Below are 15398 nucleotides of genomic sequence, written 5' to 3'. Positions count from 1 at the left end.
TTGCTTCAGCCCACCTCATCTGGACTTTTTGGCTTTTCAAGACCCTGTTTCTTAACCCTAGAATATCAAAAGACACAGCACAAAGGCTTACAGAAGAAAAACCAATTAAAACTGTCATTTTTTATTGAAAATGTTAAAGCAATTTTTTAAAAAAAACTAGCCAAACAGTCTATGAATGATTACATTAATAACATGGCCATCATTGTGTGCCAACTTCAATTCTCTCTATATAAAATACAAACTAAAAAAGTAGGTATATGTAGAGGTCTTTAAAAGGACCACTTTTTCAAGAAAGTAGAGCTGAAGATATTAAAGTTTAGGAGTCCTAGGGATTCCATTACTTTATTGCTTGTGACACATGTGAGCCACTGAGCAATGCAGTTTGACAGTCAGCGAGATGAACATGCAAAGAGATGATGCCTATGTCTCAGTGAACTGACCACTGGGGCTTAGTGCAGAGTGCTTGTCTCACAGCATGGCATACTATCCCCAGTCCCCAATATAGCTGAAGAGAAAATTTTTAAAAAGAAAGCACCAGGGGACACAGGGCAAGCTATTAACACAAGATTCTTATCCTGACTCCCCATTACATGCAGTGTGATTCTGGACATACTGTCTAAATGTCTTACAGTTTCAGTTTCCTCTCAATTATAGTCAAAGGTTCTATTATGGAAGAAATTTCTGCTGGGCAGTGACAGCACAAGACTTTAATCTCAGTGCTCCAGAGGCAGAGACAGAAGGATCTCAGTGAGTTCAAGGCCAGCCTAGTCTACAGATTGAGTTCCAGGACAGCCAGGACTACACAGAGAAACCCTGCCTCAAAAAACAAACAAACCAAAAAGGAAATACAATTCTTATAGAAAATGAAATATTAAATAAAATACAACTCATCTGAGCCAGGTTTACAAATACAATTTTTAAATGCAATGTAAAGTTTTTCATTAGACTGTACCAAAATGTTTTAAAATTTAACTAACAGAATTTGTTTTTAAATTAAGAGAAATTCAAACTTCTAAGAATAAATCCAAGAAAAGATGTGAAAAGATTTATGATAAGTAAGACATACATGGCAGCATTAGTAACGTGAGTTATGGGGTGGGGGACGGACACGACACAACGACACTTAATGGTATGAGAAACAGTTGCAACTTATTACTAAGTTTTAAAGCCAAGACATAAAGCCATGCATAGTATTTACTCAAAGTTTACATTTAGGTCTGGTAGTATAGCTCAGTGGTAAAGTGCTTAAAGACTTCATAGCACCAAAACAACACTATTTTCATTAAGAATGTCTGTGCACAGCTGGGCAGTGGTGATGTATGTCTTTAATCCCAGCACTCAGGAGGCAAAGGCAGGTGAGTTTGAGGCCAGCCTGGTCTACAAAGCGAGCTCCAGGATGGGCAGGGCTGCTACACAGAGAAACTCTGCCTCAAAAAATAAAATAAAATAAAAATGTCTTTGCACCAAAGGGAAAAACGAATTTTAATATGAATATTATATGTAATATATACACACACAAAAATAAATGTAAAAAGAGAAAAAAAACATATGTAGAAAAGAAACAAGGTTAAAGAAACATCATTCATGAACTCTAATCAGAATTATTTTGATAACAGTTATCAGTTCCTTCTTAAAGCAAAAAGCCATAGATGAATACCTGATGTGAACAGTCATATAGTGCCAAATGCCACTGTGACAAAACAACTCACAAGGTGGAAAGATTTGTTTGGCTTATGGTTTGAAAGGTTTCCATTCATGGCCAGTTGGCACTACTACTTCTAGGTAAAGGAGGGCAGTACATCATAGTGGCAGAGGAAGAGCAAACTGTTCACCTCTTGGCAGCCAAGAGGCAAAAAGAAAACAAAAGTAAGGGCTGGTCCCAATAATCCTTCAAAGGAATGTCCTCCATGCTGTACCTTTCTCCTACTAAGTCCTTGTCTGCTAAAGGTTCCATCACTTCCCAACAGCACCAGAGACCAATCAATGATCAAGACTTAATTTAATATGTGTATCTTTAGGGGCAGTCAATCGCCCAGACTGTAACAGGAGCAAGGCTCAACAGCAGGGGAGATACAGCAGTCATTCTGACCCATTCAAACAAGTATCTGTAATAGTGGCTTAATCATACTTTGTCTTCTAAAATAGTTCTCAAATCACCAACAATATAGTCTAAACAAAATATTTAACTTCAATTTATTTTAGATACAACAGAAATATGGGACTAAAAAGATGACTCAGTGGTTAGGGGAGCTTGCTGTGCAACTATAAGGATTTAAATTCAGATCCCAGCACCTACTATAAGCTAGAGACGGTCTCACATGTGGGGGTCCAGCACTGTGGGGGTAGGAAAAGAGGATTGCTGGGATTTGCTAGTTGCCAGCCTAGCTTAAAAAACATAAGTCAGGTTCAGAGAGAGACCTTTCCTCGATGGAATAACTCAGAAAGTAATCAGAGAAACCTCACACACAGACTTATACACACCACATACACAAAGAATTAGAAAAGCAGTCTCTGAAAAAAGAATTACAGAAGGTAGAATGAGAGATAAATGATAAGCTCAGGGAAGCAAGTTTGTGCATGACTGGTAGGGTCTCCTCAAGAAGAGTATGTATATATTCCAGATTAAAGAAGTAAAGGCTCGTAAGAAGACACAATGCACGACATTTATAAAGGATACTAGTAAGTTATAATGTAGGCAGTAAATACTATTTTATAAATTAATAAAATGGAAATGTGCAGATTATTAGATGAAAAAACTACACTGTCAAATACTATGTATTTATTTAAAGGCAGTACCTTTAAAAATTAAGGAAAGTCACATTTATGGATATATATCCAAAATAATTGAAAGGACTCAAATAAATATTTGTATATTAGTGTTCCTATCAACATTATTCAAACTATCAAAAGATAGAGGCAAACAAAATGTTCTCCAATGAATAAATAAACAATGTGGTAACACATACAATAGAATATTATTCAACCTTAAAAAAGGAAGTAATTTCAGATAAATACTATAAGAGAAATGAGCCTTGAGAACATTATATTAAGTGAAATAAATCAGTCCCAAAAAGACAAAATCTGTATCTGGAGTAGTCAAAGTAATAGAGACATAAAGTAAAACGGAGTTTTCTAGGGCAGAGAGGAGACTTAGCAGTTATTATTATGGATGTGTGGCATTTCAGTTTTACAAGATGGAAAAGTTCCAGAGCTGTCTGATATTAATGGCTGCACAACTCTGTAAATGTACTTAACACTAAGGAACTATATACCTAGAGCTATTAAAATCATAAACTTGTTCACAGCCATTTTTAAAAAAGATTTTATTTTTAATTATGTGTGTATCTGTGCAAGTATTGTGCAGGGGTACGGATCTGCAAGAAAGCCAGAGTTCCCTAGGCATCAGATCCTCTAGAGCTGGACTTACAGGGGATTGTGAGCCTCCCTGGGTTGGGTGCTAGGGAACAGAACCTGGGCCCTCTACACAAACAGTATGCACTCTTAACCACTGAGACATCTCTCTAGCCCTTAACTAGTTTTTAAGTATAAGCAGAGTGTAGCTCAGTGGCAGAGTACTTGCCTAGAACATACAAGGCCCTAGGTTCCACCTCTAGCATAAATGAACTATAATTACATGCTATATGATCCAATTTCAGTGAAAAATAAATATACATACTAACATGTTGCAGCAAATAATTTCAATATAGTGAAAACTACACTGTAGCATTTGCTTATTTTCTATAATGCATAAACATTGCTTCCACAATAAGAAAAAACAAAGAACCTATAGTCTAGTACTTGGGTGCAGTTTAAGTGATTTTTGCAATTTAAATGATCCTTGTTATTTTGTATATTTTTCAAGTTCTCTGCAATAAACAGAACTTATATGAGAAAAAGCAGAAGTGTACTTTTATAAAATGAGCAGGAACCAAAAGCAAAGAATGGCTTTTATAGAAAACAAAAGCCTCCCTGAGCTTTCTTTGCACTGGCATCTACCCTATGCTGATAGAGTGAACCTGCTTCTGTGACTGGTCATCACCAAGCTGGACAAGTTATTCTCTCTTTTTATATCTGCTTCTTCCATTCTTAAACAAGGAAAATAAAATCCCTCCGTTCTACTTCACAGGGGCTTGGAGAACATCAAATGAGGTGATATGCAAACCAAAGAGTGTTGTACAAATTGTGGCATGTTATCACAGTGCCTCTTAACTGGTAAACTCCAACCTCTGAGTCACCCTCCACTTTCCTTCCCTTCATTCCCCAAATCCAATCTGTCCTTAGCCTATCAGATCCCCAGGCCACTGTACAAATGTTACCTACATCCCCAAGTCACTGTACAAATGTTACCTACATCTGATTGTGTTTTATGCCTGGACCATGGCCACAGGACCCTGACAGTGCCTCCTCTGGCTTTCCTTCCACCCATCACTTTAATCTCTGCCTGAGACAATCTTTGTGAAATGAATCTAGCACTTCACTACCCTTCTGGGAATTAAAAAGCCTCTGGAGCTCTATGAGGTTATAAAATGGATTTTACTCTTCTTATCCTGATTTTCATATAAAATGAAAATAAAAATAAATCTTTAAAAAGAGAGAGAGAGAAGGATCATGTTTTAAAGAAGGGTGTCCTTTGGGAGTGGTAAGATGACTCAGAAACTAAGAGTGAGTTCTGCTCTTGCAAGGACCCAAGTTCTGTTCCTGTCATTTGCTAGTCAGGTGGCTCACAACTGCCTGTAACTATACAATTCCAGAGGATCCAATGTCTCTGGCCACCTCTGAAATGTGCACTCATGTGCACACACACACATAATTTTTTTTCTGAGATGGGTCTCATGTAGCACTGGCTGTCCTGGCTCACTCTGTAGACTGGGCTGGACTTGAACTCACAGAGATCCACTTGCCTCTGCCTCCTGAGTGCTGGGATTAAAAGCGTTTATCACATACCTCTGTGGCTCAGTGGGTAAAAACTCTTGCTGCCAAGCATGACTACCTGAGCCTAGTCCCCTGGGATTCACATGGTGAAACATCAATGCCCATAAGCTGTCCTCTGACCTCTACATGCACACCATGGTATGAACAAGCACACACATACAATAAATTTTAAGTATGTAAAAAGAAAAAAAAAGTATCTGTCTCAAAGTCCAGCTTTGAGCACCAGCAGTGGGGGGGGGGGGTCCTTACATGCTATAATAAAACACTTTTAAAGACATTTAAATAATCTTACCAGAAGGCAAGTATTCTAGTCTCTTTTTGTTTTTTCTTTTATCTGTGTGTGTGAGAGGAGTTGCTAGAGACTGAACCCAGACCCTGCCACATGCTAGATAATTGCTTTACCACACTAAACCACAGAGCCAAATCTCTATCCTTCTCTATAGTCTCCTTCTACAGTTGAGTAAATGCAAGATTAGGACCTGCCAATCATAAAACCAACCCCTGATAAAGTGGATGTCAGTCATGTCTCTAGCCTCTCCTCCTATACTCTTTCCATATCAACTCACTGGGGAGCTGCCATCAACTACAAACACTTAAGGACAGCATAGGGGGGCGTCTTTGGGCTATCACTAGCAACGGGAAAGGAGCTAAAGCAGCCATGTAGGGTGGGAAGAGAGTGAAAGAAGATGAGCTCAAAAAGCAAGAAAGTACATTTCCAAGCCATACAGAGTAGAAGCACACTGGAGAGTCCTGCACCTCTGAGTCCTCTGAAGTCAGGGAAATTTGCAACATCCTTCCTGTCTGTGTGGATGGGCAGACTACATTTCATGCTTGTAGCTGAGAAACAGCACCATAAAACTTGTCAAAACAGTGCTCTAACATGATATTCTACCACTTCCTACCAAGCAGAGCACAACAAAAGTAGAACAAAAGGAGGAGACCCAGAAATATTGCTCAGTTTAAACATGGCCAAAACTGGAGACAAAAGTTTATTAATAACCTGACAGATTAATCACTGGCTCAAGGGTATTTTGGCTTTTTGTTAAAACACATGCAACACACCCTAACCATTTTTGTTAACCTTAAATAAGATGAGATAGACCTAGGGAATGTGAATAAAAAGCCCTCCCAGACTCAAAGCCTGGTTATTTATCCAAATACTTTAGAGTGTTGCCAGCATGTAAGCAGTCTATACTCTAGGCAAAGACCTCAAGAAGCAATTCTAGGCCTTTAAAGTGCAAGTCCTATTAGGGGCTCAATCAAGCTTTTGGTTGGACCTGGAGTAACTCTGGGAGGATGTCCACATGCAAACCTTCCAGGAGGAGCAAAGATCAAAGGGAACACACAGCTCCTGGAGAGCCAAGCTAAGGCAGCCTGTAGCCTGAGGAGGGGTAAGGGAAAGAATCCCTAGGGATTCATCAGCTGGTTTCAGACAGCAAAGAGGACAGACTGGAGAAAGGACAGCTAATTTTGTGGATAACTGGGACAGGACTGAACTACAACTCCACAAATACAAAGAACTTAAAACAGGGCCATAACCAACTTCCTCATAAGTGAAGACCTAACATTACAGAAATACAAATTCAGGACACTCCATTAAGACTGAGGCTGGAGAGATTGCTCAGTGCTTAAGAGCACTAGCTGCTCTTTCAAAGGATCCAGATTCAGTTCCTAGCACCTATTATCAGTGGCTCACAACTCGGTGTAACCCTAGTTCCAGGCAATCCAATATCTTCTGGCCTCCTTGAGCACTGTATGAGTATGGTGCACAAACATACACTCAGGTACATTAAATAAATTTAATGAGGGGGCTGGAGAGATGGCTCAGCAGTTAAGAGCACTGGCTGCTCTTTCAGAGGACCCAAGTTCAATTCCTAGCACCCACATGGCAGCCCACAACTATTTGTAACTCCAGTTCCAGGAGATCTGATACCTTCACACCAATGCACATAAAATAAATTTTTAAAGAATAAAAAAATAAATAAACAAAAAAACACAAGTGACTTAATTCATCTATAGTGTAGTGCAGTGGTTCTCAACCTTCCTATTGCTGTGACCCTTTAATGTTCCTCATGTTGTTTTGATCCCCAATCATAAAATTAGTTTTGTTGTTACTTCATAACTATAATTTTGCTGTTGTTATAAGTCTTAATGTAAACATCTATATTTTCCAATGGTTTTAGTCTACCCCTGTGAAAGTATTGTTCAACCCCTCAGGGTGGTTATGACCCACAGGCTGAGAACCACAGGCCTAATGGAAGGACAATCCATGGGAAGGGAATTGAAATAGGCAGGTAAGAGAGTCTAGAGGTTGAGAGCTAGGAATAATGTATTCTGAGCCCAGCTTGATTATATGGCCCTGGGTGAGTCTCAAACCACTGGTTTCTTATCTACAAAAGAGAAAATGTCGGCAGTCATCTCACAAGGTTGCAAAGATTAAAGGAGATATCATCAGAAACACATCTAGTACAAGCACAAGGCTTACAAAGTAGAGAGCATCCAAGAAATGGCAAGGGTTACTTACAAATAGAGAGAGCCTGCATTCCAAGAACAAATCATTGCCCCCTATTATCTCACTACTGAGAAACCACTGACCTTGGGCAGACTTCGGGCTTACTCCTATCCTCACTTCTCCTCTGCTCTTTAATTTTATTTTTTGTTTTAACTTTCTGAAATAATCTGTCCTTTAAAGCATTTTAGGTTATTCTGAGATGCCAGCCTCACATTGTGAACCTCCCCCTGCTTAAGAACTTAATCTAAATGAGCAAGCCATTTAGACACTGGTTCTAAATAAGGCAGAACCAGTGTCCCCAAACCACGTCAAAAGAAACATTAATGCCAGAAGGGACCATAGGCCCCACTGAAACTTCACTTCAGTATGGGAAAGATCAAGGTTGAATTCTGACATAATATCATTCTTACAGTCACAATTAGATTTATGGTAATGACAGTAAGTATTATGATTATACATACACACATTACAGTTTCTTGGTATATATATATACTTTAGAGTAAGGCTTGTTACCTGATCTTAATTTACATGTATTTATGTTTGCCTAAATTAAAGCAATTCTCTTTTCATGTGTTATCTGATTTTGTTACTCTGCAAAGTTACCGAGTGTTTCTCTGAGAATGGGAAATATTTTTGAAATATCATTATATAGGTGATTTCCAATGTAAAGCATTTTATATACCTAACAAGAGTTCAAGAAAATATTTTTTTTTTAAGTTCTTCACAGCTAAGCCTGGCAAAAGATTCTATATATGGGAAGTCATAAGAACACAATAGTGTGCAACTCCCCATGCCGCCCTCCTGGGATAAACTGTATCATATCATAATAGGAGCACAAAGTTACATCTCATTTTCTCAACTACACTTGCAGAGAGAAACTGTCAGTGAATTTCTATGGAGAAACAAAATCAGGTGACACAGCAAGAGAAGACTGCTTTAACAAACACAGATGTGATTGTCTTTTATAAATTAATGTCAGGCAACCAATTTTGTTCTAATATAGATGATAATAATTATTCTATAGCTAAGAGGTCAGTTTATTTTAGTTGACAAAATTGGCTAGTTTGGCCAGTTCTGTGGAGAAAGGGAGTTGGTAGGAAGAAACAAGGAGGAAGACTGGGAGAAGGGAGAGAAAGACAGTGAAAATCAGAGAAAAGCAAAAGAAGAAGTGAATTAGAGGACAAGGGTGTACCAGATCAACTGGGGCATCTGCAGACCCTGAGGGAGTTCTGGTGGTGACCCTAACACTTGGTCAGAGTGAGTGTGCTAAGTACTGCCCACCAGCCCACACCAGCACAAGTGGCGGCACACGTCTTTAATCCCAGCACTCAGGAGGCAGAGGCAGGGGAATCTCTGTGAGTTCAAGGCCAGTCTAGGACAGCCAGAGCTATGTAGTGAGGCTTTGTCTCACAAAACAAACAAGAAATAATCACAAACAAAAGGCTCACTAGGGTGGACACATCCTATCTCCTGGGTACAGTTCTCTGAGGAACAACAGCCAGAGACTTCCACAAAAGCAATCTGAGCTTTATGGCCTCTTGTCTATTTCTCCTTTACACGAACAGGAAGATTTTGCACTTCTACAGCCGGTTTCACACAATCCTATTCAACAACTGTTTACGGAGGGCCTGCTATGTACCAAGCCTAAAGGAATTACTGCCCACCTCACAGAGCTGACAAGGACAACAGAGCAGAGGGCACCAATCACCAGCAGTCCCTTGGGTGTTTGTGAAGAGATCTTCTCTACCACTCCTCTCCCCACACAAATGTTTCAAGGGAACCTCAAGTCCCCACTAAGGAAAAGGGAGCCGGAGTCAATCTAAAAACTGACAAGACAATATTGAACTGTTACAGTAAAGCTCACACTGATTAAAAATAAAAAGTGTGGGAGGTTCACAGATATTCATTATTTTAATTTTAGTAATATGGTTAATGTTTTAAATAATAAATATTCTTAAAAAAATAAAAATTAAAAAAAAATAAAAAGTGTGAGTGTTCAAGCTGAACACAGCATTCATTGTCTGTAACCACACAGGCTATATAACTCCTAGATAAATAAACAGCCAGAGTATTTTCAGTAGTACTTAAATAGGTTCAGACACTCACCTCCCAATGTATCACCAGAGCCTAAAGCGCCTTTGGAATCATTAAGAACTAAATCATATTTGTTGAGTTCTACTGTTAGGTATATTTCTTGTACGTTGAATACTATAATCTCATGGAAGGAATCAGAGCTTATCCTGCTTGCCTACAACAGAACCCTAAGAAAGAGGCTGGATTATCAAAGAGGTCTAGGAAATGCAACTCTAAACACCCTTTGGAAGATCACAACATATTTTAAGAAGTTGATTCTGACAAGTCCTGCATAAAAACAAAAACAAAACAAAAAAAGAAAAAACTTTGGCTGAAACCAGTTTTAGGGGCATGCACCTATAGTATACCAGGAAGGTGGAAAGCTGAAGCAGCAGGACCCCAAGTTCCAGGCTACTGTGGGTACCACACCAAAACACTGCCAGAAGGAAAAAAGAGAAAGCAGGGAGAGGAGGGGGGGAGAGGAGGGAGGAGAAGAAGGAAGAACCTTGCTGAACTTACTGAGTCAGTATTCCTCAAACTCATTTGATCGTGGAACCCTGTATTCATGTAATACTTGTTAATAGTCCTCAGACTGTTGCATAGAATTACCTATGAAATGTATTACAGTGTAAACCATACACTGTTTAATCTGAAATGTATTTAATCAGTCTTCCAGCAACTTTGAGAAACTATTTAATGTATGCTATAGGAATATTAAAACTTTCTCCCTGAATTTCTTGTTTAGATTCACTCAAATATATACTAAATCTGCATTTGAAAGAATGAATACATGCACGAACACATGTATGTGTGCAAGTTTGTGCCTATGCACCTGCATGCCCGCATGTGGAGGCCAGAGGGCCACCTCTATGGCTGTCTACTTTGTTTCTTGAGACAAGGTCTCTCACTGAGTCCAGAGGTCACTGAATAGCTAGGCCACCGGGACAGAAAGCTCAGGGCATCTGCCTGTCTCCACCCCACACCAGCCTCAGCACTAGGGTTAAGGTGAATGGGTACTGGGGATCTGAACAGTCTTCATTCTTGTCTGACAGGCACTCCACCATCTAAGCTATCTCCAAGCTCCCAGCTCCAAATTTTTTTTAAATTAACTAGAATGGGCTTTTAAGATATTAATAAAGAGCTGGGTGGTGATAGTGCACGCCTTTATTCCCAGTACTCAGGCGGCAGAAGCAGGCAAATCTCTGTGAGTTCAAGGCCAGCCTGGTCTACAAAGTGAGTTCCAGGACGGCCAGGACTGTTACACAGAGAAAGCCTGTCTCAAAAAACAAAACAAAAAATATTAATAAAGAAGCCAATTAGTTGTAATTTTATCATGCTAAAGCTTTTCCTCTCTGACATGTGTTTTTCAACTTCCAGAGTACATTTAAGTCTTAATTTTAAGGGGAAAATGCTGAACTAAAGAAAAGTTGTAATTACTTCTGCTCTAATACCTGATAGGCCTAAGCTAACTATCTGTAACTGAGATGCAGTATCAATATGGACAACTCAGGAATAAGTGTATGGGAGGAGCTCTCATTTCTATCGGTTGTGGTACTAAAATTGATAATTTGTCTTCTCCCCTGTAAATGTTAACTTTAAGCCTATCTTAAATGTTGTATAGACACAAATTGCAGTGATAGAAGTATCAGTGAGTTAACAATAAAAAATAAACTCTACAGTTATTTAGCACCTACTGCATGCATGCCACGAGGCTACCCACTGTAAGGATGAGCGCACTGTGTAGTCCATAACACAGGCAAAGGTCTGTCAGCACAGAGTACTTGGAATAGGAGCTCTGAAACCCAGAAATCAGGACGGCAGAAGAGAAAAGTGCTGCACAGGAGATATCCACAAGACTAACAGGAACTGTAAGACAACCAGGCCACCACAACAGGGCCTGCAGGAAGTAAGGCATCTCACTGACAGAGTGGCTTTGGAATTAAATACTGGCTACTGAAAACAAAAACAAAAACCCCAGTGCTAGATTTGGGTCAGAACTGTGACAGTTGTTAAGGTTCCCACATTCCACTTCATCTGTAGGATGTAGTTTGTAAGTCTGTTAGGCTTAATATGTAAGTTTCTCATCAAAAGCAAATGCTGGACACTCTAAACTCTTACCTGTCATAGGTTTCTTTAAAGAAACTACAGGAGAAAGAATTCAACTTCTGATAATCAGAAGAAGGGTGAATTTTTACTCAGTACTGATAGGGCGGGCCAACCACTCCAGTATGGGGGAGCTGAACAAGAATCTTCCCTTTCATGAGGAAAAAGTACCATAGTGATAGTTGGAAACGTAGAACAGGCAAATAACTACGTCCTTCAAATTTGGGAGGTTCCGCGGTGCTCAGTACACAAGGATACTAATTTTAAAACTTGCTAGTAACGAGGGGCTTATTCGAACACTGCGGAAAGCACACCAGAGTTTGCTTTACTACCTTAAGGAGACAAACCGAAGCATGAGCCACTGCTCTAAAATTCAAGTGTAAGTGGCAAGCTGCGGCTGTGTGCCTCAGTGAACTTTTATCTTTCCTTTGGAAAACCCTAGCCCTCGAGAAACTGCTGAGAAAAGCTGAGGCAAAAGGCGCTGGGGCCAACAGGCAATGAACAACAACAAAACCCTTTAAGTCCCAGGCCTCCATAAAAGATTAACTTTGCCCTGCCGACTCCTCCAAAAATCTCCAGGAGCATTTTCTAATTACATTGGCTTTAAATACCACACATATGCTAATAAACTTTAACTCCAGATAACATGTGCAGTGAAGCCAAACCGATGTTCCAGGTTACATTTCAGCAGCCCTAAGTAAGTGGAAAAGTGAAACTGCATGTGCAAAAAGGGGACAGAGTCTGGGATAAACCAGGCAGGGTGTGGGTGTGGATGTGGGTGTGGGGGGTCGCATCCAAGACCCTTCCCAGAGCGGACAGCCCTCCCCTTTCTATCCTGAGAACTGCAAGAGCTAAGTACACCCTGGTTTACCGTTTCAGAGGCGTGCCAGAATATCTCAGGGGTTCCCCACCCGGGGCCCCCACCCACCCCGGGGCCCCCACCCACCCACCCGCTGGGAGGAATCTGACTCGAGGCAACCTATCTGGCCGGCCAGGGAACGAACAGACACCACCGCGGCTCCAGCAGAAGCGGCTGCCAGCCCCGTCGAGGAGCGGGCGGCTGTCGCATAGAGGGCCCTGCCACCCCGCTGCTGCCACCCTCCCAGTGCTGCTCACCTTCGAGGCACCGCTGTCGCGCGGCTGAGGCTCCGCGAGCCTGGCGCGGCCGGAGTCGGGCGCGGCCGACCGTCGCTGTCCGGACCGCGGCGCGGGGCCCGGTGCGTCCTCGTCCTCACCGACGCTGTGGTTCAGCGATCTGTTGTTGGAAATGTGGATGCTCGGGGCGCAGCCCATGCTGGCGGCGGCGCCGCGGACACGCTGGCGGGCAGCAGCGATCGGGTCAGCAAACGGCCCGCCCGGAGCCTCGGGGCCGCCGCGGGCGCCGTGTCATCGCGGCCTGAGCAGGCGGGCGGGCAGCGAGCGCGGGTCTCGCGTCAGGAAGCAAGGCCACCTCTTTTATCGCGCTGCGGGCGCGGTGGCGACGGCCGTGGGGAGGGGGCACTGGGGCGGGAGGCGCGCCACGGACGCCCCTCCGAACATGCCCTTCCTGAGGCGGGAGCCACCGCCGTCTCCCTCACATCGCCGCGCGCCGCGGCCACCGCGCTTCCGGGGAAAGTCGGGGGAGGAGATTTGCGCTCTCGCCACCCGGAGCCGCGAGCCCGCGCTGCGTTAGCTCCGCCGCCCTCGCCTCGTCCGACTCTCGAGGAACCGGCGCTCGCGTGGCGGCGCCCGCTCCTCAGCCCGCCGGGCGGCTGGTAAGCGCCCCCAGTCGGGCGACCGTTAGGAAAACTAGCCCTTAGCCAGTGCGCTCTGAGCTACGGGATGGAAGGCGCGCTGAGGGAGCAAGCGTCTCGCCTCCACTCGGGCCGCACCGTCGAGAAGCGCCGAGGCGGCTGCGCGGGCTGGCGAGCCAGGAGTTGAGCGGCCGAGGCTTCCGCTCCGTGCTCCGGACCGCGTCTTGTCGGCAACGCGCCGCGCCCAGCCCCCAGCGGTGACCTCCAGCGGCTGCTGGCGTCAATGCAAAGCAGCTGGGGCGCCTGCCGCCTGCTCCCCGTACCGCCCGTCCAAGAGCATGCGCGGCCGCGACCGCAGGGGCGCCCAGCCAGCGTGCCCAGAGAAAGAAAGGGACTTGCTCAATGACACATAGCAATGCTGCTTCAGGGGCCACCCGGTTCGTTCACTGTCAGATCACTGTGTTTGAGACTTGGAGCGCTATCAGCCGTTAAGAGGCCAGTTGGAAGGACTTCATTCCGAAGTGGTCAGAGTCCGGGGACGAGGGGTTGGCACCACACTCCAGTTCCCAGACGATATTACCAGGTACAGCTGTTGCTCCAAGACCTGGCACGTCACGCCTCTAGGTGCACCGGGGTCGGTGTGACTGAGAGGCTTCGACACTATAGTTCGTGGAAGGCCAGTCCTCTTAACCAAAGAACAATTCCAGATTCAGCAGTCCCAGGAATCCGAAGCAAGGGAAGGGATGCACGCCAGTCCAGCAGTGATCAGGCCTAAGAGGACCCCAGATCAGATGTCAGAACTGTAGCCCTCACATGCTGCCAGCCTAGCTGTGCGACTCCAGCTGAGTCTCATAGCCTCTCTTGTGGCTGAAGCTGGAGAGTGACGCCCTTGGGTGTGCATCTGGTACCCAGAGCCAGGCACTTCGGGGGCCCTCCCACTCTTCTTTGCTCTCCAGGTCCACCGGGACCCCGGCGGGGCTGTAGCTTCCTTTCCTCAGTCCACACCTTTCCTACCCGCACCAGGAGCGACCCTGAGAAGCCCAGGCTCCCGCCCGTGGGCTGGCTACTACTAAGACCCGGAGATATGCTCCAGGCTGAATACTCTGCTGCCAAGCTGAGACGGACACAGGTGCTTGATTTTTGTGGCAGCTCCAACATCCTTGAGCATCGATTTTCGGGACCAAAATCGGGGGAGCGCATACGGCTGGAGCAGCTCTGGCCATTGGCACGTGGCTCCTTTGTCAAGTTAAAGCGCGCTGTCCTATAACACTGGCTCCGTGGAGGTGCCTTCAAAAACAGGAAAGGATGTAGTATCACCCGTATCCCACTCAAATTGTAGTGTTTTCGACTAGCAATCTTAGAGGATTGTTTTTTTCAGCTGGCATCTGGATCCCTGGAGAAAACACTTTTAGCCACAGATGCGCATTCAAGTCTGAGGCTCTTCTCCCCGCCCACCAGAGGTCTGGCCTTGAGGACTTCACACTGACCTTGCTTATGAAGCTCCAGGAAGCCCCAGCCCTACTGGCCCTCCCCGCACAGGCTGGCACTCAGCGTTCTTGCTTTGTCTTGGGGATCCTTGAGCTTTATGTCAATAACAGGGTGGGGCTGAGGAAAGGGGGCTCTGGAGACCAAAGACTGCTGGTTCCTCCCCACCCCACACACACCATCCTGAGTTAGTTACTTACTCTCTCTAATCTCAAAACTGACCTCCCGCCCTGCAATTTAGGGGCCCACAGATTTGGAAACCTGAGGCTAAGAAAGACACTCGGGCTGATTGGAGCCATCTGTTTACTTGTGAGGTAGAGGTTGCCCACTTTTCCTGTTCTTAAGGCCTTAGCCTGGGTCACAGTTTTGGAGCTATGGACAGTATCAGTCCCACCCCTCCTCTGGCTGGAATCTGCACCTGCATGTCTTTGAAGACAACCTGTGAAACCAAAGGTTCTACAGGCCTCAAGGACAAAAACAACCTAAACCTTCCTGATCGTGCCAAGCAGTATGTACCCCCAGGACTTTCGGGGCTGGTGAAGAATCCCACCCTGGGTTGG

General features: G+C 44.1%; 1 protein-coding gene across 1 annotated transcript in view; it reads right to left on the bottom strand.

The window, feature by feature from the left end:
- The window catches only part of Pde8a (phosphodiesterase 8A), a 115102-nt gene extending 101687 nt beyond the window's left edge, over positions 1-13415 (bottom strand). Inside the window, exon 1 of the mRNA XM_051206531.1 lies at positions 12737-13415. Coding sequence (XP_051062488.1) covers positions 12737-12913 — 177 coding nt within the window. The 5' untranslated portion in view covers positions 12914-13415. The remainder of the gene's footprint in view (positions 1-12736) is intronic.
- Positions 13416-15398: the final 1983 nt, after the last annotated feature.

This window comes from Phodopus roborovskii, unplaced genomic scaffold (genome assembly GCF_943737965.1).
Source record: "Phodopus roborovskii unplaced genomic scaffold, PHOROB, whole genome shotgun sequence".
In the NCBI taxonomy this organism is placed as follows: Eukaryota; Metazoa; Chordata; class Mammalia; order Rodentia; family Cricetidae; genus Phodopus; species Phodopus roborovskii.
This window is presented reverse-complemented; position numbering and strand designations above follow the sequence as displayed.